Here is a 22772-nt window from a genome sequence, read left to right on the forward strand (position 1 = left end):
CAATTACACTCTATTCTAGTACTCTCACCAAATGACTCTTGCGCAAAAGTGCTGTGATCAGATAAAAAATTGGAGGAAGTAAAGCTTGTTTGTGTCCAATCAATTGTTGTTTCCAAGTTCTCCAGTTGGCAAGAAGATGAACCCAATGCTCCTCAGCATCCGACATCTGCTTCTTTGTGTATTCCAGAGGAGTTTTTTGTTGCTCACGTTTTGACTTTACAGAGCAACAATATGAACAAAGCAATCCTGTAAATCTGTGGTTGCATTGCAGACACTTTGAAACAGATCAACAGTATTTACTGTACAATTGAGACAAGACAGCTGGCCCGTAAAAGTGGACGTAAGCAGCGGGAAAGGAAAAGACTGAGGAAGGCTTTCATCCATTCATTCATGTTGTACTTTTAGTTGCCTCTGTTGCTACGGCGACAAGACTTTACTCCTGATCGTTGTCCTGCTTAATGGTGCAGAATATTAACACGCTGGTGAGTGACAACAGCCGAGAATACTGAAGCACATGTAACGTTTTAACCTTCAAAAAGCCTGTTTTTACCACTTGTGAGTGTTGATTGTAGTTATTGGTTATTATAGATTGGGAAATTTCATTTTAATTCGTTTTTATTTAGTTTTGAGTTTTGTTTTGTTATTTTTATTTAGTTAGTTTTATTAGTTTTCAGGGTGGTTCTGTTAGTTTTTATGAGTTTTGTTAGTTTCAGTATTAGTTTTCATATTTAAAAAAAAGTGTATTATTTGTGTGCAATATTTAACTCATTCACTGCCATTGACAGCTATAGACGTCAAAAATTATTTTAAACTATTTCTATTAGTTTAAATTTTTTCCACTTTTGTTAACAAGAGTATGAAAACCTAGGATTTTTTTTATTGACATTTAGAACAGATATACAATTTGTGATTAATTGTGAGTTAACTATTGAAGTCATGCGATTAATTATGACGCCTGACTCGATTAAAAAACAAGATTATTAAAAATAAAGGTGCTTCAGGTAATTAAAATTTGTAATCGTAATTAATCGCATGACTTCACTAGTTAACTCACGATTAGTCACAAATTTTATATATGTTCTAAATGTACAATAAAAAAAAATTCTAGGTTTGCATACTCTTGTTAACAAAAGTGGAAAAAGATGTTAAACTAATAGAAATAGTTTAAAGACATTTTTGGCGTATATAGCCGTCAATGGCAGTGTGTGAGTTGATAAACACCATTAAAATGAAAAAAGTAATGCATTTCTTACCTAGTGTTGCATTTCGGCTTAGTTAAATTAAAAAGCAGATGAGCCCAGCCAAACCGTTCGCTTTGTCTTCTGAAGGTGCTTTTCTATTGGCTGCTGCTAGATGACGTCACTTCTGTGCAACACACTTTCAAACGTCCTTATTCCGGTTAATATCGAAATAAATATACTTAAAATCACATTTAAAATCATCCCCAAAGGATCATGTATTCAATTCCAAAGACTAAAACGAAGGACATTTTCCATATAATTATAGTTAGTTTTAGTTCGTTTTGTAAACAGAAAATAAAATTTAGTTTGTGTTGGTTTTTGTTTTTAAAAAAAAACATTTTCTTTTTTATATTATTTTGTTAACGGAAATATTATTTGAATTTTAGTTTGTTATTTTGTTAGTTATCGTTAGCTAAAACAACCTTGGTGTCAAAAATGTGTAAGCAGACTACTAGCTGCTACGTATATAATGCATCGTTTTACGACAAATTATTATTCCACATGTTTTGTTTGTTTTCGCACACAGCTTTTAAATAAGACAAGTCTAGTCTACCATGTTTTGTCCCATGTGTACAATTAGGCCGCGCTTTGCCATAGATGATGCTGGATATGAAAATAGGACCCGTAGTAATAAAATATGATGATGACTTTTTCATGTGTGTTTTTGTGTACGCGTCCTTTCCGCATCGTTGCACATAAATATCTTTCCCTTCATTGTTGTTCTTCTTTATGGCTTATGAGTGTGTGATATGTGCACACACGCTGAGCTAATCATTAAGTCACTTTCCAATGACTTTGGCAGCGTTTCTCAACATTATACTCTGATGTTAATCCAGCCAAGGTTGTTGAAATTACCTCTTAGACTCAGTGCTCCGCACTCGGGTGCACATCCGCACATCATCGTGGCTGCGATGTACCGGGTGATCATTAACGCGTCATCCTCAGTGTCCAGAATCATTTTACGATGTTAATCCAAAGGAGTTTGGTCCAAGTCCAAGATGCGTTTTGTTCATCCTTTAACATGGAAAGTTACTCACAGCCTGGAAGGACATCAAATAATTAGAAACCCTTCTCACAATGATGCAGGCGACTGTCTATCAATTCATTTTTTATTATGGTAGTCCTCATTCTGGCCTGCATGTCATTCAAAAGTAAAATTTGTCTTCATTTGTCCCTTCTACATCATCACAAGTGCGCCAATTCAAATGAACTGTCATCGGTTCTTGCCGAAACAAAATTGCTGTTTATGTGCTTTTGTTGTGTTGTAGTAGCGACGTAGGATGAAATATTTTATGGCTGGTAGCATCTTTAAGCTAACGAGGCAGATATGTGTGTGTTGAAATTGAACATATACATGAACCCATAATCTTCCCATTTGACCTGAAGGCACCATTTCTACTTGTGTGGTCCTTACTTTTCCCCAACCGTATGACACTTTTTCACACACACACACAAAAAAAACAAAGAAGAACCCCCACAAAACCCACTTGTGAAGTTAACCATTGCTTCCTTATTCCACACGTGAATCCTCAAACCAAACAAACTGCATTGGACTTTAGAAATATAATATCCACAATAAAACTAAGCTCGTTATGGCCCTGATATGACACAAAACATTTTCACGTGATGTTTTATGGGCGCTGTGTGACCGACTTCTAATTCCTCAGCGCGCTCAACCCCGGCGGAGGTTGGAGCATTGTGTGCCCAAACTTGTTTTGCAGTTTGTTCTCCGCCGAGTGCACAATGCCCTTTTTGTTGCCCCGCGCTCGTTTTGTCCCAGAGTGTCGCTCCGAAAATGATTTGGCCCTTGGGACTGCCGAGCTTGATTATGTCCAGGCCTGGGGAAACATGGGAGAGTGTTGGGAGATGCTCCCATTATATGAATCTAGAAATAACAAAACGGTGAGAAAACAGAGAGAGGGAGAGAGAGTTTGGAGGGGGCTGTATTCTGCTTTTGAGCCCACAACCAGATCCAATGTGGAACTTGACCAAGAGAAACTGAAACCTTTTGATATTTTCAGGTAAAAAAAAAGAAAGAAAAAGTTTTTGGTCACTGCACCATCATAAAATGTCGCGTTGGTAAAACAGTCACAAATATCCAACATCCTCATCAGGAGCTTTAATATGATACATGATTCCATATTGTAATTTTATCTACCAAATGAAAACAACGGACTCTCCTTTCACCAGCAAAGCTTACGTCATCAGACCTTTCCACACCAACCCCTGTTGAAAAACGTAAATATTCTTGACATAACATTGACATTTTAATGTCAAGATTTTAAAAAATTATATATTTTCATCAGTGTCTTATCCTGTCTGTTTATGTTGATAAATGAAGTTCAAAGCAGGAAATCCGTCATTGCGGCCTCGGAGATGAGCTGCTGCTTGATGTGGTTTGTTTTAAATAAATTCCCGCCTTTTTTTGCTTGGGAACTTATGATGTCCAATAAAATGTCTGACAATGCTGTAGTGTAGACTTGTTGTTGTTTGTTTGTTTGTTGTTTCACCTGAAAGCTTTGATCAGTAAAAAAGAAACAACTCATTTGGTGATTTTCAGTTTTGTGAGTTTAATAAGAGGTTGTGATTTTTTTGTCATCATTATTGCTTCTATTATCGAGTGTTTCTTTATTTTTTTGCTTCAGTTTCATTTTGAGTCAAAGGTATTATTCCTATGAAATTAGGCAATAGTATGAATATAGTCATTTTGAATTTAATAATATATTGAACTCTTAACAAATGACAATGCACTGTAATGGCTGATTAATCTTAATAAGACTTCATTGCATAACATATCTCTACCTACCTATAATTATCATGAGCTATGAAGTGTGAAATACTTTGTTGTACTCATTGTAGGTTGTACAAGTCAAAGTAATTCGTTTTTTGCAGATCAAGCATAATTGCATAATGCTTGAGTTTCTTGAAATATGATGTACAATACTGCTACCAGCTGGCCTAACGTGGCTCTGCGTGGACTGCAAGCCATAACATTCTACTGACATGAATAAAGGTTTATATGCACTTATCAGTATCATAATGTTAATTTGAGAAGTACACTACAAGTAGAGAAGTTGCATATTAAAATGGACATTTGCCCATATGCTGAACCTTACTTCAGTGTTTTTTTTTGTATTACCTGCTTTTTTTCTTGATAAGTATTACTATGTATAATATATTGATAGTTGTGGTTGAATTGTACAGCATTTTTTAATGTACATAATTGTGTCTGAATTGAACAGAATCAAAAATAAATGGCCAACGATTTTGTAAAAATACTTGAGCCAGAAAGCTACAAATTAAACGTCTAATTCGAGTGATTTAAAAAAAAAAAAAAAAAAAAGAAGAAGAAAACTTTATATATATATGCATGTTTTGTCTTATAACTTATTATTATTAAAATTTTCAAAATAACAACTGTGGCTGTCTGTCTGAACTAAACAAACCAGTCCGGCGATTACTGTCCGGGATGAAAAGTTTTTGAATGCACCACCACTAGACACCGAACGACGACGAAAAAAAAAAATGAAACGTTTACAATTTGTGATTTTTATTTACACATATTTCAACCTGTTAATGACACTTGTGGCTGCACTGGATTGAACTGAACCAAAACATTTTTGCGATTACGTAGAGTCCTGAATGCACCACCACTCGATGACCAACAACCCGGAAGCAGTTTACATGACTTCCGGCTTGTGATGTGTAAAGATGTCGCCTCCCTTGTTTGATTTTGTCGAGGCTAAAGACAAGCTAACGGTGGGAAAAACGTCAAATCGTATTTATTTATCGAAAAGTACATTATTTCGTGCTGTGTTGTGTCAACCTAAATTACACCATTCCGAAAGCTCGTTCACCGCTACGCCTCTTTTCGCTGCCTCTTAGCTAATTTAGCATGTAGCCCTATGCTAACAGTTTGGCGCTGTCTCACGTTAAATGTCCCTGTCGTAAACTCGTAGGAATCCACCAAGCAAGCTCTGGGCGACAAAAGCAGCAAAGCGATAATACACGCTTTCCATCACATCCCTGGAAAGTAAGTGATCACATTGCACGCGAGCTAAACAACATGACGAGCATGCAAGCTACCAATATGCTAACTGTGCTTTGCTTGCAGTGAGACTGAAAAGAAGACCACACTGGACCAGACTTTTAGGGGGGTCCTCGGGGAGCAGATTGTAAACCATATCAATTCCAAACTTATATTATTCGTTACAGATGCGCTGCAGAGGAGCTAATGTTTGTGTGTTTGTGCAGGTGGACCAGAAGGTTAACTGTGAGGACTACTTGTCGCTGATCGACATGAGCATTCATGCAGTCACTGAAGGTATGATAGCCAATGAGCTAACAGTTTACATGCACAACTATATTGATTATCGATTGCAGTCTTCCTTCTATCATGAAATAAATGGCTGTAAAATATTCCCTCTCCAGTAGTAGTTACTTAAGTAAAAAAAAAAAAAAAAACTATTTTAAATGTGAATATCGAGAATTACATTGGTTATTTTTTGTTAAATATCTCTTTCGCTCTAAATTAACACACTAAAATTATTTATCGGCCCAATCATTAATCTCAGGTATCTGCTCTGCTACGACGCCTTTCGTGCTGCTGGGCGATGTGCTGGACAGCCTTCCTTTAGACCAATGTGACAAAGTATTTTCCTTTGTGGAGATGAACGTCGCCACGTGGAAATCTGTAAATACAAACAACATCAAACTCCTTCATCGTTTTTTCTTTTAAATGTTACATTTCTAAACTTGACCTCCGTGTTCTTTTCCCAGAACTCCTTCTACACTGCTGGCAAGAACTACCTGTTGAGGATGTGTAACGGTAAGCTACCGTTTCTGTAGTCTTTCATAATTGTTGAGGTCAAAGTTCAACACTGTTTTTTTCCAACTTTCTAGATCTCTTACGGCGTCTGTCCAAGCCTCAGAACACCGTATTCTGTGGACGGATACAACTCTTCTTGGCTCGTCTCTTCCCGCTGTCAGAAAAATCTGGTAAGAAGAAATGCTGAATCCGAAGATTCACGCTACCACACATTGAGTACACCTCCACACTCCAATCACATCCAAGATCATCACGACCAGTTTGGACTCTCACTTATTCATGTATAAACTCATTCACTGCCATTGACAGCTATAGACAGTCAAAAATTAATTTGAACAATTTCTATTAGATTAACATTTCCCCCCCCCCTTTTTTTTAACAGGAGTATGAAAACCTAGAATTTTTTTTCTTTTACATTTAGAACAAATTACTATTACACATTTTAATCGCCTAATTTTTAATAATCTTTTCTTTAAAAAAGAAAAAAAATATTTTAAATAATCTTTTTTTTTTTTTTAATTAAGGGCGTCAGGTGATTATAGTTTTTATCGTAATTAATAGCATGATTTCACTAGTTAACTCACGATTAATCATAAATTTTATGTCTGTTCTAATACAATAACAAAAATCTAGGTTTTCATACTCTTGTTAACAAAAGTGGGAAAAATGTTAAACTAATAGAAATAGTTAAAATAAATGTTTCTTTGTTTTTCTATAATGGCAAATTAATGATCTAATATGCTTATTGTGGTTATTATAGGAAGTAAAATGAGAATGTTAATATATTTTAAGACATTTGCTGTATATTGAAAAGTTTATTTTAGGGATGTTCGATAGCATTTTCTTTTTCGGGCCGATACCATTATGAGTACTCAACTGTTGAGTGTTCAACGTTTGCCAACAATTTGACCATGTTTAACTCGGGTTTACCCTTTAATTGGCACCATAGGCGTCTTCTAACTCAGTGGTTCTCAACCTTTTTTCAGTGACGGACCCCCCGTGAAATATTTGTTCAGCCAAGCACCCACTAACCCAGCGGTTCTCAATCCTGGTCCTCGAGTACCCCTATCCAGCCTGTTTTCCATGTCTCCAACAGCCAACACGGGTGTTTCATAAGCAAGCTCTGCATGATGCCTGATAATGATCCTCAGCTGTGTTGGCTGAAGGAGACACGGAAAACAAGCGAAAACAAGGGAAAAAAAAGAAAAACAGTGCTGTGCCGCCATTGTCTGATTTATTAAACTTCGGAACTTATTTTGTGCAGTGGTCTCTTGAACTACTTGGAAATCAAAAACTAAAAAAAAATAGTTAAAAATGTAGGAATTAACCTAACTACAAATAAAAATTTGTGTACAAATGATTGACAGGTGATCCTAGGTGGCATAAGAGAGTTTGGGTCGAACCATTCTTGTTTGAGCAGGCTGGGTTTTTAGGACAATTAAATCGAATAGCCTACTAAAACGAATTATATTAACTTAGAGTTTCCTGAAATATTTACATAATTTAATGATTATTTTTTAAAGGGTGGATGCTGCTTTTTAAATTAAATAAATAAAAAAACAAAACAAAATTATAGACAAGCATGTTAAAGGAGTGTACACGTGTGATTAGTGCTCCATCCTGTGGATGATGATAATAATAATAGTGATGGGACGATGATACCTCAAGGAGTGTATTGACACATTACACAAACTGTATTGACACTGTGTTGGTCACTCAATAGTGACCTCTGCTGTAGATCTAAAATCATTGCAGATAAACAAAATGAAAATAAGATGGTAAAACGTGCATGCTGTAAACCTTAATATTAGCTTATGAATTTATATTTATAAAATAAATGTAATACATTTTATTTATTCACTTGCTAGTCTTTTACTTAAAATATGATCCCATCTTTGTATAATTTCAGTTGGTCCATTTGCTTGCTGAGTTAAGTTGTTTATTAGATGCTCATATGAGTTGGCTTGTAAAATATAGCAAATTTGTATGTAATAAAAAAATATTAATATAATAAATAAAATAAAATAAATAATAAAAGTTTAAATGTTTAACTTCTTTATGGGATTTTGTTAAAAGTTTTAAACCAAATGTTAATAACACACTAAAAACAGATTCTGTCATACATTTTTATTGAAAAACAAAAGTTTTTGAAGTGTGATTGCTCCAAGGCGATTTCTTCTCTTGGACACCAGTTCCCCTGCCTTAGAGAACACTCGTTCACAGGGAACAGAGGAAGCTGGCGTGCATAAATATTTAAGTGCCAGTTGATAAAGGTGTGGATACTTTCTTTGATCAAAATGATTCCAGACTTGTGAAAATTTTCTAGAACGATCCATGAGTGGAAGCAAACAAAAATCCAACAGGCACAGGTAAAGGTAAATTTACAGCAACAGCAAACAGTTTAATCTCCATCCAACAAACACGCAACATGTTGATACAGTTTGTCTACCTCTAAATACAATTTGGCGCGGCACATCCAAACGACACACTTCCTGTTTCGGTCACGTGATTTTTTTATTAAAGCGATAAACGCGCCGATACGGGGTTTCACACTTGCGCACTCGGCACAGTGCTGGCGCGCCAGTGTTGTTCGTCCCATCACTAAATAATAATAATAATAATAAAAAGTAGGTGTCATTTATGAGTTGATGTTGACGTCGTGTTGATGGCAGGTCTGAATCTCCAGAGTCAGTTCAACCTGGACAACATCACAGTGTTCAACAAAAACGAAGATGAAAGCACTTTCGGACTCAGGGTGAGCATATTTCTAAAAGCTTAAAATGCTACTTTGGTTAGCATCAGCTACTGCTACTTTCACTTCCTCGTTGTTGCGACGACAGCACACCGAAGATAAAGAAGACGGCATGGAGGTGGAGGAAGGAGAGATGGGCGAGGAGGAAGCGCCTGCGTCGTGGTACGTAACACGCAAAGCAAAAACAACAACACCCAAACAAGGAAGCCGCTCAGCGACCTCCACGTGGCGCTTTTCAGCTCCATCCCCATCGACTACAACCTGTACCGAAAGTTCTGGACGCTGCAGGACTACTTCCGGAACCCGGTGCAGTGCTACGACAAAGTCTCCTGGATGACCTTCCTCAAGGTACGGAACCGCCGCGCCGCATTGTGAAAACCCCGCCCACGTGGTTTTTGCCGCAGTACTCGGACGAGACGCTGGCCGTCTTCAAGAGCTTCAAGCTGGACGACATGCAAGCGTCCAAACGGAAGCTGGAGGAGCTGCGGGCGTCCGGCGGCGAGCACGTCTACTTTGCCAAGTTCCTCACCAGTGAAAAGGTGACCATGTCTTTATTGATTGGGCTGATTTAGTTTAAGTAATTAGTTGAATACAGATTGTGATATTTTTGTAGGATTATCTTTTTTAATTTTTTTATCGTCAACGTGTGCAGTTGATGGACTTGCAGCTGAGCGACAGCAACTTCCGCCGCCACATTCTGCTGCAGTACTTGATCCTCTTCCAGTACCTCAAAGGGCAAGTCAAATTCAAAAGGTGATGATTTTGCAACGTGGGGCCGGCCGGGATCATCAAAATAAATAATAACAACACAATTTTACAACATTTCAATTTCTCGTCTCAAAGTTCCAGCTGCTTGCTAAATGACGACCAGGCTGCGTGGATCGACGAAACCACGAAGCTAGTTTACCAGGTAGCCACAACTGTGAAAAAAACTGGACTTGTGCTTTATATATTTTTTTGTGGTGGGGGGGGGGGTCAGGCAATAACATTTTTAAAAACGTAATTAATCGCATGACGTCAATAGTTAAATCATGATTAATATTTTTTTTTTTATATCTGTTCTAAATGTACAATAAAATTATTTTTCATACTCTTGTTAACATAAAAGTGGGGGGGGAAGTGTTAAACTAATAGAAATATGGCTGCATCTTGTAGTTATTGATACAGTAATTTCATAATAACTGATAACATTGAGTTAAAATTATGTACTGTAAAAAAAAAAACGAGTGCGATATTGATTTGTGTTTAGGTCATTTTTTTGCCACTAGATGGCATAATTGCATTTGTATGGCGGTGACAGCTCAGTGCATTTTTCTTTTCATATTAAGAGCTATCTAATCTTTAACATGAAGTAGTAACTTGTGAAAATCACACAATTGTAAAATACAACTTGATCCCAGTCTCCACAAATATATGCATTGTTGTTAACTCATTCACTGCCATTGACGGCTATAGACGTCAAAAATGTATTTTAACTATTTATATTAGTTGGGGGAAAAATCCACTTTTGTTAATTTCTTTTTTTTTTTAAAGAAAGAAGAAAAGATTATTACAAATTAGGGCCGTCAGCCAATTAAAAATTTTCATTGTAATTAATCGCATGACTTCACTAGGTATTTTTATTATTTAAAAAGAAAAGAAAAGATTATTAAAAATTAGGGGCGTCAGGCGATTAAAATTTGTAATCGTAATTAATCGCATGACTTCACTAGTTAACGAATCACAAATTTTATATCTGTTCTAAATGTACGATAAAACAAAATTTCTTGGTTTTCATACTCTTGGTAACAAAAGTGGGGGGGAAACTATACATTCTACTATAAAGGGAAGCTAAAAGCTGATAGGTGCCATCAAAGTAAAACAGTCAGGGCTCTTCGTACTCATCTGGCATTGGTAGAGCATGCATGATGTAGAAATAGCTTTAACGTTACCTTTTTAAACTGCACAAAGCACCTTTAAGATTTTGTCTGTCGTGAATTTGATCATTTTTTAACCTTTAAAAAGAAATGTTGCCACTTGCTGTGGGCTGAAAATGACATCACAACTGCTGCACAGGCAACAGGTAACCGACCAATCACGGCTCACTTGTTTTCTGGGTTTGGTCATGTGACTTTAGCAAACTGAGCCATGATTGGCCGTTACTTGTTTGCTGAGCGCGCGTGATGTCATCTTCAGTCGACAGCAAGTTGCAAAATGTCTTTTTAAAGGTGAAAAATAATGAAGTTATCAAATTCATGGTAGACAAAATATTACCTTCTTACTGCCAAAAATGGCTAAATGAGTAAAAAAAAAAAAAGTGGAACTTTAAATTAACTTAAAATTACCACACTAATTTTCACCCCAAATATTTATAAATATAAAACAAAACAAAAATCTAATCATCTGTAAGTATGTATACATTAAAAATATATTTTTTTAAATTAACTTGACATATCATGTACTTTAAAAAAAATAAAAACATGGAGTGTTTTGTTAATTCTCATAATATAAGTACCATTTATTCATCTTTCTTTCTTTTTTTAATCCACTCATAGCTTCTCCGAGAGATTCCCCCAGACGGGGACAAGTTCGCCACCATGGTGGAAGTAAGTCATCACTGTCGCTAAAGCTAACGTGACGCCACGCGCTAATAACCAACGATCCGCGCCCCGTTTGCGACAGCGTATCCTCAACACAGAAGAAAACTGGATCGCTTGGAAAAACGAAGGCTGTCCAAGCTTTGTGAAAGAACGGTACGCCAAAGCGCAAGGATTGCCGCGGCTTTTCACAATCGGGCCCGCAACGTTTTTTCCGTTCAAATTTCAGGCCGACCGACGACAAACCCAAGAGGCCCACCAGGAAACGAGCGGCTCCAGAAGACTTCTTGGGAAAAGGGCCCGACAGAAAGATCTTCATGGGAAAGTCAGAATTGTTGTTGATGCTCTTTTTTTGATGACTTGCTTCTGGAAAGTTCATTTCAATTTATTATTATTATTATTTTTTGTATATCAAGTGACGAGCTTACTCGCTTGTGGAACTTGAACTTGGACAACACGGAAGCCTGCAAGTCAGAAAGCAGGTAAAAACGCTTACCGAGAATATATCATTGACGATACTTCATTTCTTTATTTTTTATTATTCTGTGACAACTAGGTGGAAATTACCTTGTTTTTAGTGTATCTGACCAAACTGCTTTATTTCATACTATTTTTATGGCAAGTAAATCATCTTTTTTTGTTTTTACCTTAATCAGTCACCACAGTCTTCTAATACAGCTATCCTGGCAAAAGTGTACCTATTTTTAGGTTCTCAGATAAAATTGCTTTACCTCCTATTATTTCACTTTTCACATTTCTTATATCTTCAATCCTCCACTAAAACTAAATCACCTTTTTGAGGACATAATCTACTCTAAAAGTGACAAAATATTTGCAAAGATGTGTACCCTGGTGAAAATGCATCTATTTTTAGTGTCGCTGACCATGTTGCATTTTCAATTTAGAAAATGTACAGATTTTAAAGGTCTCACCAAAATTGCTTTATTTCTTATTTTTAGTGCCATTTTGAGGGTTTTAGCATCGGGTTAAATATTTGCATCCATCACAAAACACAAAATCTGAGCCCCAAGTTTATTTTGTAAAAATGGTGCAATTTCCCCCCCCCCCAGGGGATTGAATATGGGGCTTTAGTTCTTATTATTTCTACGGAAACAAAACGGCCTTCTTAGGCCTTTTAAAGTAACCAAATTTTGCAGACTTGTATCCAGGTGTGAATGTTCATATTTCAAAGTCCCGAATGACCCATGCTTTCAAATTGGCCATTTGAGTTTGAAAGCACCATTTTGTTGTGTTCTTGTGGTCAGGGAATTCATGCCCTCGCTGGATGAATTCTTCGCCGAAGCCATCGAGCAGGCCGACCCCGTCAACATGGTGGAAGAAGAATACAAGTAAGTCCTCTTGATAAAAAAAAAAAAAAAAAAAGTGTCGGGTTCAGAGCAGGAGTCTTGATTTCCAACGTCGCGTTCCTTTTCTCCGTAGGGTCGTCCGGAACCCAAACTACGGCTGGCGGGCGTTACGGCTGCTCTCCAGAAGAAGTCCGCACTTTTTTCAGCCCACAAATCAGAAGTTCAACAGCCTGGCCGACTACTTGGACAGTATGGTCAGCAAGCTGGCCAAGGAGTTGCCCGTAAGGAATAGCGACAAGTTTGAACGGCGTTTGAACGATGCAAACAAAATGGCCGCCAACATGTCAATGTCCCGTGCTGACCGTACAGAAGGACATCCCCTCGGAGGAGATCAAGACGGGCGAAGACGAGGATGACGACGAAAACGGAGACAATCTGCTCAAAGACAGCAATGACAGTGAGCCGCCATTTTATCGTTCTGTTTACGTCGAGTCACGAAATGGCTACCGAGGACTTTTCTTACCAGGAATTGTCGACGCCATCTTTTATTTGTCCAGGCCCGAGCATGCCGAGCAAGATGGTGAGCAACCAGCAGATGGACGACGTGGCGGCCAAGCTGGGCGGCCGCTGGAAGTCGCTGGCCTCGCACTTGGAGATGCGCGCGGCTGAGCTGCGCGAGATCGAGGCCGAGAGCGAGGACGCCGACATCCGGGCCAAGCTGCTGCTGGTCACCTGGCAGGACCGGGAAGGGGCGCAGGCCACCGTGGAGAGCCTGGTCGCGGCCCTCAACGCCGCCGGCTTCGCCAAAATGGCAGACGACCTCAGCGAGGCTTGAATAAGCCCGACTTGTGTTTTCATAGTAAGAGTGTAGAAAGTTTTTGTGTTTCTTAGCTTCACATTAAAGACACCTTTTGATACCTAGTGGCATACATTTGTTTTTATTTTTATTTGCAGCACTAATGAAAAGCCATCAGTCAATAACTTAGAACAAGAGTGGAGATGAAGAACAATGTGCTCAGTTTTTAGTACATGATAAGACTGAACTGGTCTGGACTGTCTGAAGGTAGAGTGAACATTTGGCAAACGTTCTTCAGCAGTGGTGGGCAACCTTTAGAAGGGATTTTATGAAAAAAAATACGCAACCATTAAAGTTCGAATTGATGACCATTTGGGGAAGAATGTTAGTGGCTAGCGCTTCATCGCAGGTCTGCAGATGCAGTGTTCAAATCTGGCCGTCCTGCGTGGCACGTTCGAGGCTTACTCCCACGTTTGCAAAACATCCGTCAGTGGAGAGTAAATTGTTCTGTGGCGTAAGCGTGAATTTGTGCATTTGCTGCCCTGCAATTAGCTTGCAACCGCTCCAGGGTTTATATCATCCGCCATTCCAAAAAGTGCTATAGAAAATGGACGATCAAGATTTTTGTTTTCTAATAGTTAACCACGTTTTAAAGCGGAAGTCAACCTTAAACGTTTCCTGACAATAATGTTATGTGTGACCTCACTAGTCTAAATGACATTCATTAATATTACATTACATTTTTATCCATGTCAGGGGGCGGCCATTTTGGCATTTGCCGTCGACTGAAGATGACATCACAGTTACTCAGGGCTCGGGCAACGACCAATCAGAGCTCACCTGTTTTCTGAAGCTGATCTGTGCAACGCAATATTAACCACAATACTGTATAACATATTGAGTTTTTTTGGAGGTGGGGGGGGGGGGGGGTTCGGTTGACTGTCCTATTTTCAAAATTACAGCGGCCCCCACTATATAGCGCACAACCTGCTGCAAATAGCGAAAATCCATTAGTAACGTCAGCAATCCAAAAATGGTTTGTATTTGTAAAGCACTTGTTTCTATGGGTCAACTAAATGAAGCACCTTCCTTCATTCCAACAAAGTTGGCACAAAAACCGCACCAAAGCCATTTAGACATGGTTTTGGCTCAAAATGAAAAAAAATAAGTGGATATGTGCATGTTTCAGGCAAAAGCAGAGCGTCTAAAAAAAAAAAAAAAGTAAAAAATCTGCAACTGCTGCTATACTGAGAACATCTGGTGTTCCACTCCACATTAGTATAAGTTGCCCACCGCTGCTGTGGAACAGAAGAGGAATGCGAGCCAAGCGAGTGAAGACAGTTGCTAACGAGCACCTTAAAAAACAGATGACGCGTATAAAACATTACCAGCCTCGCATTCGGATCCAGTCCCCCCCCCCCCTTTTTTTTTCCTTTTAAGATCACAATGGTTTCAATTTAAACACCTTACAGAAAAAAATAATATTTGAGGTGATCCAATAAGTAAAGACACCAGTTTTATTGCACGGCTTATGCAAACAGTGCATTTTGGGGGGGGGAGGGGCAAATCGAGAGAGCGCTAATGTTCCTCCTCCTCCAGCATCTCCAGCCTCCGTGGACCGTAGAGTAGAACGTATGCGATGTGCCAGTCGCCGCCGCCCGACAGCCGCAGGATGTCCTCCGGGGACACCACGCTCACTTTGTCGTCGTCGAATTTCACCCACTCGTCTGCGGAGAGACGCACGGAAGATAAGATTGTGTTGTCGTTGCGCAAGACAACAAAAGAGTGATGACAGCATGGATAGCACGGTTGACGCTAACGTGATTTTTTTTTATTCTCCACGCTTTTTTTGCCATGTAAGAACTCCCACATAATACTTCCGATTTACACCGTTCTAATTTCAACTTGCTTCGTGACCAGGAAGTTGCGGGTTCAAATCCCATTGCAAATATATCCATAGCCATTATTCGAAGTGATATATATGTATAGCAACTAGCATGTCAAGAAATGCATTATAATTTCACTGAAATTATTTAAAGCATGTAAGCTTTCAGCATCAGATGACACAAATTTTATTTATTTATTTTTTTAAATGCCATTAGCCGTGATCTCAAACAAGTCACGTTGGATCAGTGGTTAGAGCAATTGCCTTCCACCACAGAGTATCTGGGTTCAAACCGCGCTAGGTACACAATTTAGAACATTCGCTGGTTTGATACCAAGTGAGCATCAGATCAGGAAATGGATTATATTTTTACTGAAATGATTGAATGCATGCTAGCTTTCAGCATCAGATGACGATTTTCAAAAATAAATACACTTTAGGCAAGTAGTGTTTCTAACTAGTCATGTTTGGTCAATGGTTAGAGGAATTGCCTTCCACCAGAGAGTACCTGGGTTCAAACCCCACTTGGACCACATTTGAGTACTTTAGCAATTTAGCTTTCAATTGACTTCATAAGCACATGCATTCAAATCTTTCTGCAGAAATTGCATTTTGTCTGGTAATAGTTTTGAATTTTTCATTTGTAGTTAATTTGTACTTTTTTAATTTAGTTACGCTTGGATTATTATTATTTTTTTGAAAAATGCTTCATTTTAGTCTAGTTTTTTATTTTTATGTTTTATATATGGCGCAATTGAGGAGTGCAAGATTTATAAAAAAAAAACACCTCACTATTTGTGCAATAAAAGTAAACTCACAAATCCTAAACAGTCATGCGACCTTTCTTTGGTGCAGTTGTACAACAATACCAAAATAAATACACTGAAAATAGACCTCGAAAGCTCATGTTGGAAAAAAAACAAGGATGAAAACAAACGTACTACCATGTTTTTTTATTTTTTAATGTTAATAACCAAAGTGTATTGCCCTTGTTTTTTTTTGCGTTTCTGTGCATCAACGTGTGGCTCTGCTTACCTTCTTTCCTCTTGACCCAGCCCACGTAGTGCCCGGACGAGCTGGAGCGGCCTTGATGCGTCAGCACCGCCTGCAGGTCGTAGTAGCCGCTGTTGTTGGAGCCCACGTCTGCAAACCAGACGCCACTAGTATTCATAGTATTCATTACGCAGGCTTTCGTCAACATATTTCATCAAACTAGACACAATTGTGTGCTAAATAAATGTATTTTTGCACTCCGCCACTAGATGGCAGCAATAAACATCAAAGTGAGAAAGAATTGAAAAGGATGACCTTTTGCGCTCAAATAAAAAAAATATAAAAACGGTGTTTGCATATGTTCGATAGAAGAAGAACATGAAGCATGTGTTGACCTTTTAGAGAGAAGTCACATGACCAGTGATGTCACGACTCACCATGAGGAAAGGAGAAGGGTTCATATTTCACCTCCTTCTCAGAGCCGTCTTTCTTTGTCTCCTGTTTGGGCAACAAAATGGGAGATGACAGCAAACCGCCGAATGTCGACGTGCACGTGGGCGGTCGTGACTTTCACCTTCTGCTTCTCCAGCTTCTTGTCTTCCACCTCCTTGAACTTTGACCTGGTGGCCAGCATGCTCTCCTGCACCTCGCTCGTGCAAAGCTCGTACACGTCCAGAATTAGGGGGAACTTCACGTCCTGAAATCAGCGAACGCAGTGTAAAAAAAAAATCAATTAAAAAAAATCATGGATGACCACTTGCAGTCGTTAGTCACCTTCAGCACTTTGGCGTTGACGGACTCTTTCTCCTTATAGTAGAAACGAACCATCTGCACCGTCAGGTAGGCGGGGAGGCGACTCAGCTTTGACTGACGATACGAGCAAGATGACAAGGAGAAAGAATAAGAAGGGAGAAGAATTTTTTTTTTCACGTTTTTCGAAAAACTGTTTTTTGGTGGTAAATAATAGAAAATATATTATATAGAAAAAAATTATATAACCAAGACATGCAAAGCTTCCTTCAGCTTTTAGCTTTGAGACACAAATCACTTCACGACCACACACCTCTGAAAATATTTTTCTAAATTTTTGTGGCGTAGAAGCAAAACTCTAACCCTAACCTCATTTCTACAAGGCCACACGGAATTTAAAAAATAGATATAATTTAGTGCCAAAGTGCAATTTGTCTCTTCAACTGATGTCATAAAAAAAAAACATTTTACAAAGACTTAAGAAATCTTTTACGTAGGCCAAAAAGATGGAAAGCAGCGGAAGACGTAGTGTTCATGTAGAAAAGGGGTGTGAAATTCATTCATTCAAGCCAAATTTGATTTGAAGTGGGCCAGTATGTCCGCGGCCTGATAAGCTGGAAGTAGCAGCAGCTCCAAATATTTCAATATTTTAAAAATGCAAATATAGAATAGAGTAAACAGAAACTTCAAACTTTGACTAACGGCCAAATTTCTCAATGTGATTGACGTGGTCGTCAGTGCTCCCTCTAGTGGGCAAACATTTGCAACAACAGTTGATTTTCCTGGAAAAACTGCAATTTGTGTTCTGTCCTCACGGGCCAGAACGGCGCCCCTGAAGGGCCAGTTGTGGCCCGCGAGCCGCACGTTTGACACTTCTGATGTAGACAAATGGAGTCCATGTGGTTGCTTGCTTACAGATTTGATGTAGAGAGCATTTCTGTCCAAGGTGGTTGACATTTTGGTGATTTCTTCCTGAAGTCTCTGCAGACATGAGCAACAATTGTTACGATGGAAAGCGCCAAAGAAATACAGTCATTGTGTCGATGCTGAATAGCGCACGTTTCTCCACCAATCAAAACATTCCCGCGTCAAAATGTTACGGACGCTCTAAGATGTTATGTGGCTTGTTTTCACATTTCCCAGAATTCCACATTTCCCATGTGAAAAATCTTTTGCTCTGCCATAAATAAATATATATATTTTTTCTTCTTCTTTTTGTTATAGAGTCATATCTGTGGCTAAACCAGTGCTTGCGGACCACTGGTATAGCGCATGACAATAGCAGCCCCTGGTGGACAAAAAAACAAACAAAAACAAACAAAAACCTCACAAGCATAGTGTATTGATATTGTGGTTTAATAATGCAAAACTTTTTTTTTTTAGTGCAGTGTCTAAAAAAAATAATCAATATCCAATTGATTGTTTTTTTTTAGCCTGATATCGATTCATATTACCATGAGTCGATAATTTTAAGATCTCTTTTTCCCATAAATTTATAAGAAAATTGAATTTTAATGGCCACATTTTTTTTATCTTATGTTTTCTTGAAATTTACTGTTCACATCAATTTAAAAGTATTTTCTTACATTTATGAAAGACCTGACTTATTGCACTTTAAGAGTCTTTTAAATTTATATTTACAATTAATGAATTTGAATTATGAAAAAAAAAAAAAATCTCATCCTTGATGTCAATGTTTGTGTAACACGTAAGTGATTATGTGACTTTCATCAATAAACCAAATCATTTAACCAGTTACTGCCTCCGCAAAATGTAATTTGATGTTTGTGGAGTTTTTATCCTGTCTTTGATATTTAAGAATAATCTATGTTCCACAATTAATCAATATTGAATTGAATTTAATTAAATTGACTCAGAAAAAAGATCCAAATTGAATCAAACTGAACTCTTGTGAATCAAATCGATTGAGGAAATTTGATACGCAGCCCCGATTTTTTTCCCTTGATTATTTGATGGGATCATCAGTAGAATAATCAAATCTAAAAATATGTGACTATTGCGAAGAGATGACGTGTTGGTCCGCATGACGTATATTAAGGGTGTGCCCCAAAAAAACAAAAAATAAAAATTTGATTCTCATAAGAATTGCGATTCTCATTTAGTACGATTCAGAATCGATTTTAAATGTCCCCAAATCGATTTTATTTAAATTATTTTATACTGTCTTGCCTTTGTCTGTGTGTGCCTTTATTTGAAATGCTGTTCATGTTGTACCCAATTTGGCCACTGAGGGGCAGTGTGGTTCCAAACGGTCTAATACACTGTTAAGTTATAGCCACATTAGAGAGTAGAAGGAAAAGGTTACGATCAGGTTATTCCAATAAAAGTTGTTTTTTTGCAGCGTGGAGCCGTTCTTTTGAGTGATAAAAGTGCCGCGAGTAGCGCGCTAGTTAGCATTAGCGAGTCAGACTGGAGTAGATCATTACAATTCCTTGCACATCTATAGATTGAAGCAAAAATCATTGTTAATCAAATCATTTTGAAGCAAAAATCATTCTTAATCGAATCGCAGATCCAAAATTGGAATCAAATCGTGAGACATTCAAAGATTCCCACCCCTAAAATATATACTTACCAGCCTCAGCCCCGTAGCCAGATACTTGACTTCCTGATTGATGAAGCAGCTGAGCTGGAGCTGACTTTCTTTACCCTTGATTGGCTCCTCCTCTTCCGACTCTGTGCATTTCATACTAAACAAGACTTAAGGAAGAAAAAATAAATCATACTGGACGGTATTTTGGAGCTCAAAAGTTAATAGAGAAAGGATACGTGGTCTCAAACTCGACACCAAAATACTGGTCAATAAAGTTCTTCTTTGGGGAGGCAGAAGCAGCTGCGCTTTCAGCGTCGGTCTAAGAAGAAATGGATGGTCATCCACGTTAGGTTTGGAAAATGCTTCAGCTGTGCGTTTGCGTTTCACCTCCATGGGAGTCTCAGGCTCTAGTGGCTCCAGCTTCTGCTGAAGAACTCTCATCATCTGCAGCCAGCATTCGTTGGCATCCTGAAGAGGAGAACAAAGACAGGAATTACGAACAAGCCAGACGAGTAAGATGTTGAGATGCCGTTTGCTTTGCAAACCTGCTGGAGGTATTGCCCTTGGTCTCCCTTCTCAGCAAACTGCGGGAAGGCCATGTGGAGGAACTGCAGAAGGATGATGGGAGGCAGGCTGGACGAGGTCTTGTCCATGGTCTCGTATAAGTCGCGCAGAGCTGGCGAGGCAAACGGGAGGCCACGTTGATCATTTGGAGGCAACAAAATGGAGGGCACCAGGTGGCAGCGGCGCATTGAACGGATGCCTGTGTTTGCCTCCTACCTGCCGTGATGTACTGTGGTGACGCGTTGGGGCCTGAAGATCGCAGCGCGCCGGCATACCTGCAGGGGGAGACAGACACGTGCGGTCAAGTTGAACGGCCAGCGGGATGCCGCCTGTCACCACCAACTGACTTTCTGAGTGCAGTTTTGAGCTCGGGCACAGAGCGCAGACACTGCACGGTGGCGTTCATGTAGCAGGTGTTGCCCAGATTGGTCAGCCCGCAGGGAACGTCCATCTGAAGAGCAATCAAAAGAAAAAAAATGCAAATAAATCTGATGTTTTCATGTACGCATGACAACATTTTTAATGGTACAATAAAGCAATTTAATATTTCATTTATTATGAAGGAATAAACCCACTATCAACTAATCTAATTTAAAAATAACAATATGTATTTTTTTTTATTTAAAATGAATTAAGTAACAAAATTGAGTTAAATGAATTAAAATGGAAAAATATCTTAACAATATTTACTTGTTTTTTGCAGCAAAAGTACAATTCCTGCTCATTTTTTTTTAATTTTACTTACAAATAATTTAACTATAATTTATTAACTACTTTTAATTTAAAAAAAATCGAAATCTAATCAAATAAAAAACACCATCACTGCCGTCAGGTACAACCACTTTTCAGGAGACTCCAAAAGCTATTCTCAACTCGATTTATTGGATTGCAATAAAAAAATAATAATTAAAAATAAATAAATGCACACCAATAATATAGATTTGTGAGAAACAAATCATGAAATTCACCGAATTTGGCATGAGTGGTTTCGCCCCGTCAGCAAACCAACCAACTAATCAATTTTTCTTTACAGTTAGTTTTTTTACAGATGATACAATTAGAATTTAATCACCCATTATTTAATCGAATAACACATGTTGAATTACAAATAAAAACTTTTATTGTAATATTTACAAAAACTCAAATTACTTAATAAGATTAATCAATACATTTTAATAAAGATTTTTGTGCAAAAATAACAACTCATAATGTAAATGCTGTGTGGGCCAGATTTAGGAGCCACATGTGGCCCTCAGACCCTATGTTTCCCACCCCGCTGGATTGTGTACTCACGGCTGAAGCCAGCTGCTCATCAGTCATGTCTTCGACAAACATGGGTCGGACGGCAGGTTCCTCGGGCAGAGCTTCCGCTGATCCCATCATCAACAAAGTCATTCCCTAAACACACGTTCACTTTTAATTGCATCTTTCGCCCATCACTGAATTGTATGGAAGTGTTTGAGTACTCACATTTTTCAGTTTTATGTTCCCCCACTCGTCATCCTGAAATGCAGAGGAAGAAGCATGGATTAAGACTTAACTATGTAACTTGTGATGAAAGGTTTAATTATGCACATTTTTCTTCATCTTTACACATTGCAGAAGATGAAGCAGCCTGAGCAAGTGTTCCAAAAAGACGAAGAACATACACAGGGAGCGCACATATAAAGGATTCATGCCGGATTTACACCGGCAAAATTCGGATCGGAAATACAACGCATCCGAACGGAAGTAAACGTCCATGCGCTTTACCTTGAGGGTGCCTCCTTTCACCATCACCTTCTGCCTGTCCGGCTGCACTCCCGTCAGGGCAAAAAGCTGAGCCTTGAACACCATCGGAGGCTCCTCGGTGTTCAGCTCCACAGCGTCAAACTTCTCTTTGCCCCATTTCACATTGACTGTGTGAGAAAGGCAGAGACGTCATGAAATGAGAAGCAGTTGTGCTTTTCCGGTGTATGACACAGCAGGAAAAAAAATAAAGAGAAAAAAGCAACAGTACCTGTCGGGAAGGGAGGGAGGGAGTAGTTGCTGACATGCTTAAATACTGTCTGACAGCTGGTAGTAGTACTTATGTTGCTAAATGTACATAAAAATCAAATAACATCTGACATTTCTGATGCCACCTGCTCAAAATAATCCACCCTTTCCCTTGAAAAATGACAGTCTTGAAATAGTTTCCCCATCAAAAAATAGGTCGTTTCTTCCCTCCAAAAATACTCACTTGAAAAATGTCACCATTTTCTGAAAAAAGTGAATATATGCCACCATTTTCCTATTTTTTCAAATATGTCACCTTTTTTTTTATTTATCTCTCCGTCACCTTGAATTTCAAAAAAGATATATAATATTGCAATTCCTGCATATGACAATTTTTTCACAAATAGTTTTTTTTAATATGCATTTCTTAATGTACAGTGACCACCATGTTCTACGGTTTAGCATTTACAAATTGACATATAAATCTACACATTCATCACATATTCATTCAGCCCCCATTATTTGGTTAAAAACTCATTTATTGCCGTT

At 38.4% G+C, this 22772-nt stretch overlaps 2 protein-coding genes across 2 annotated transcripts in view; one reads left to right on the forward strand and one right to left on the reverse strand.

Annotated features, from left to right (window-relative positions):
* Positions 1 to 4878: 4878 nt before the first annotated feature.
* thoc1 (THO complex 1) lies at positions 4879 to 13621 on the forward strand. Its single transcript, XM_077558035.1, has 21 exons — positions 4879 to 5000; positions 5201 to 5274; positions 5356 to 5416; positions 5496 to 5565; positions 5816 to 5934; positions 6021 to 6069; positions 6144 to 6239; positions 8742 to 8824; positions 8910 to 8983; positions 9061 to 9169; positions 9226 to 9360; positions 9474 to 9574; positions 9665 to 9731; positions 11356 to 11406; positions 11483 to 11553; positions 11627 to 11722; positions 11814 to 11879; positions 12663 to 12746; positions 12838 to 12985; positions 13074 to 13161; positions 13262 to 13621. Exons 1-21 carry the CDS (start codon positions 4953 to 4955, stop codon positions 13537 to 13539), a joined length of 1968 nt encoding a protein of 655 aa, XP_077414161.1. The 5' UTR covers positions 4879 to 4952; the 3' UTR covers positions 13540 to 13621.
* Positions 13622 to 13626: 5 nt separating this feature from the next.
* usp14 (ubiquitin specific peptidase 14 (tRNA-guanine transglycosylase)) overlaps positions 13627 to 22772 on the reverse strand; it is a 10616-nt gene continuing 1470 nt past the window's right edge. Inside the window, exons 2-16 of the mRNA XM_077558036.1 lie at positions 21999 to 22144; positions 21717 to 21749; positions 21540 to 21644; positions 20594 to 20697; positions 20463 to 20521; positions 20228 to 20358; positions 20070 to 20150; positions 19919 to 20001; positions 19725 to 19839; positions 18044 to 18109; positions 17153 to 17245; positions 16953 to 17075; positions 16816 to 16876; positions 16421 to 16528; positions 13627 to 15227 (exon numbers count right to left, since the gene is read on the reverse strand). Of these exons, the coding sequence (XP_077414162.1) occupies positions 15079 to 15227; positions 16421 to 16528; positions 16816 to 16876; positions 16953 to 17075; positions 17153 to 17245; positions 18044 to 18109; positions 19725 to 19839; positions 19919 to 20001; positions 20070 to 20150; positions 20228 to 20358; positions 20463 to 20521; positions 20594 to 20697; positions 21540 to 21644; positions 21717 to 21749; positions 21999 to 22144 (1457 nt within the window). The 3' untranslated portion in view covers positions 13627 to 15078. The remainder of the gene's footprint in view (positions 15228 to 16420; positions 16529 to 16815; positions 16877 to 16952; positions 17076 to 17152; positions 17246 to 18043; positions 18110 to 19724; positions 19840 to 19918; positions 20002 to 20069; positions 20151 to 20227; positions 20359 to 20462; positions 20522 to 20593; positions 20698 to 21539; positions 21645 to 21716; positions 21750 to 21998; positions 22145 to 22772) is intronic.

Source organism: Vanacampus margaritifer, chromosome 2 (assembly GCF_051991255.1).
Source record: "Vanacampus margaritifer isolate UIUO_Vmar chromosome 2, RoL_Vmar_1.0, whole genome shotgun sequence".
In the NCBI taxonomy this organism is placed as follows: Eukaryota; Metazoa; Chordata; class Actinopteri; order Syngnathiformes; family Syngnathidae; genus Vanacampus; species Vanacampus margaritifer.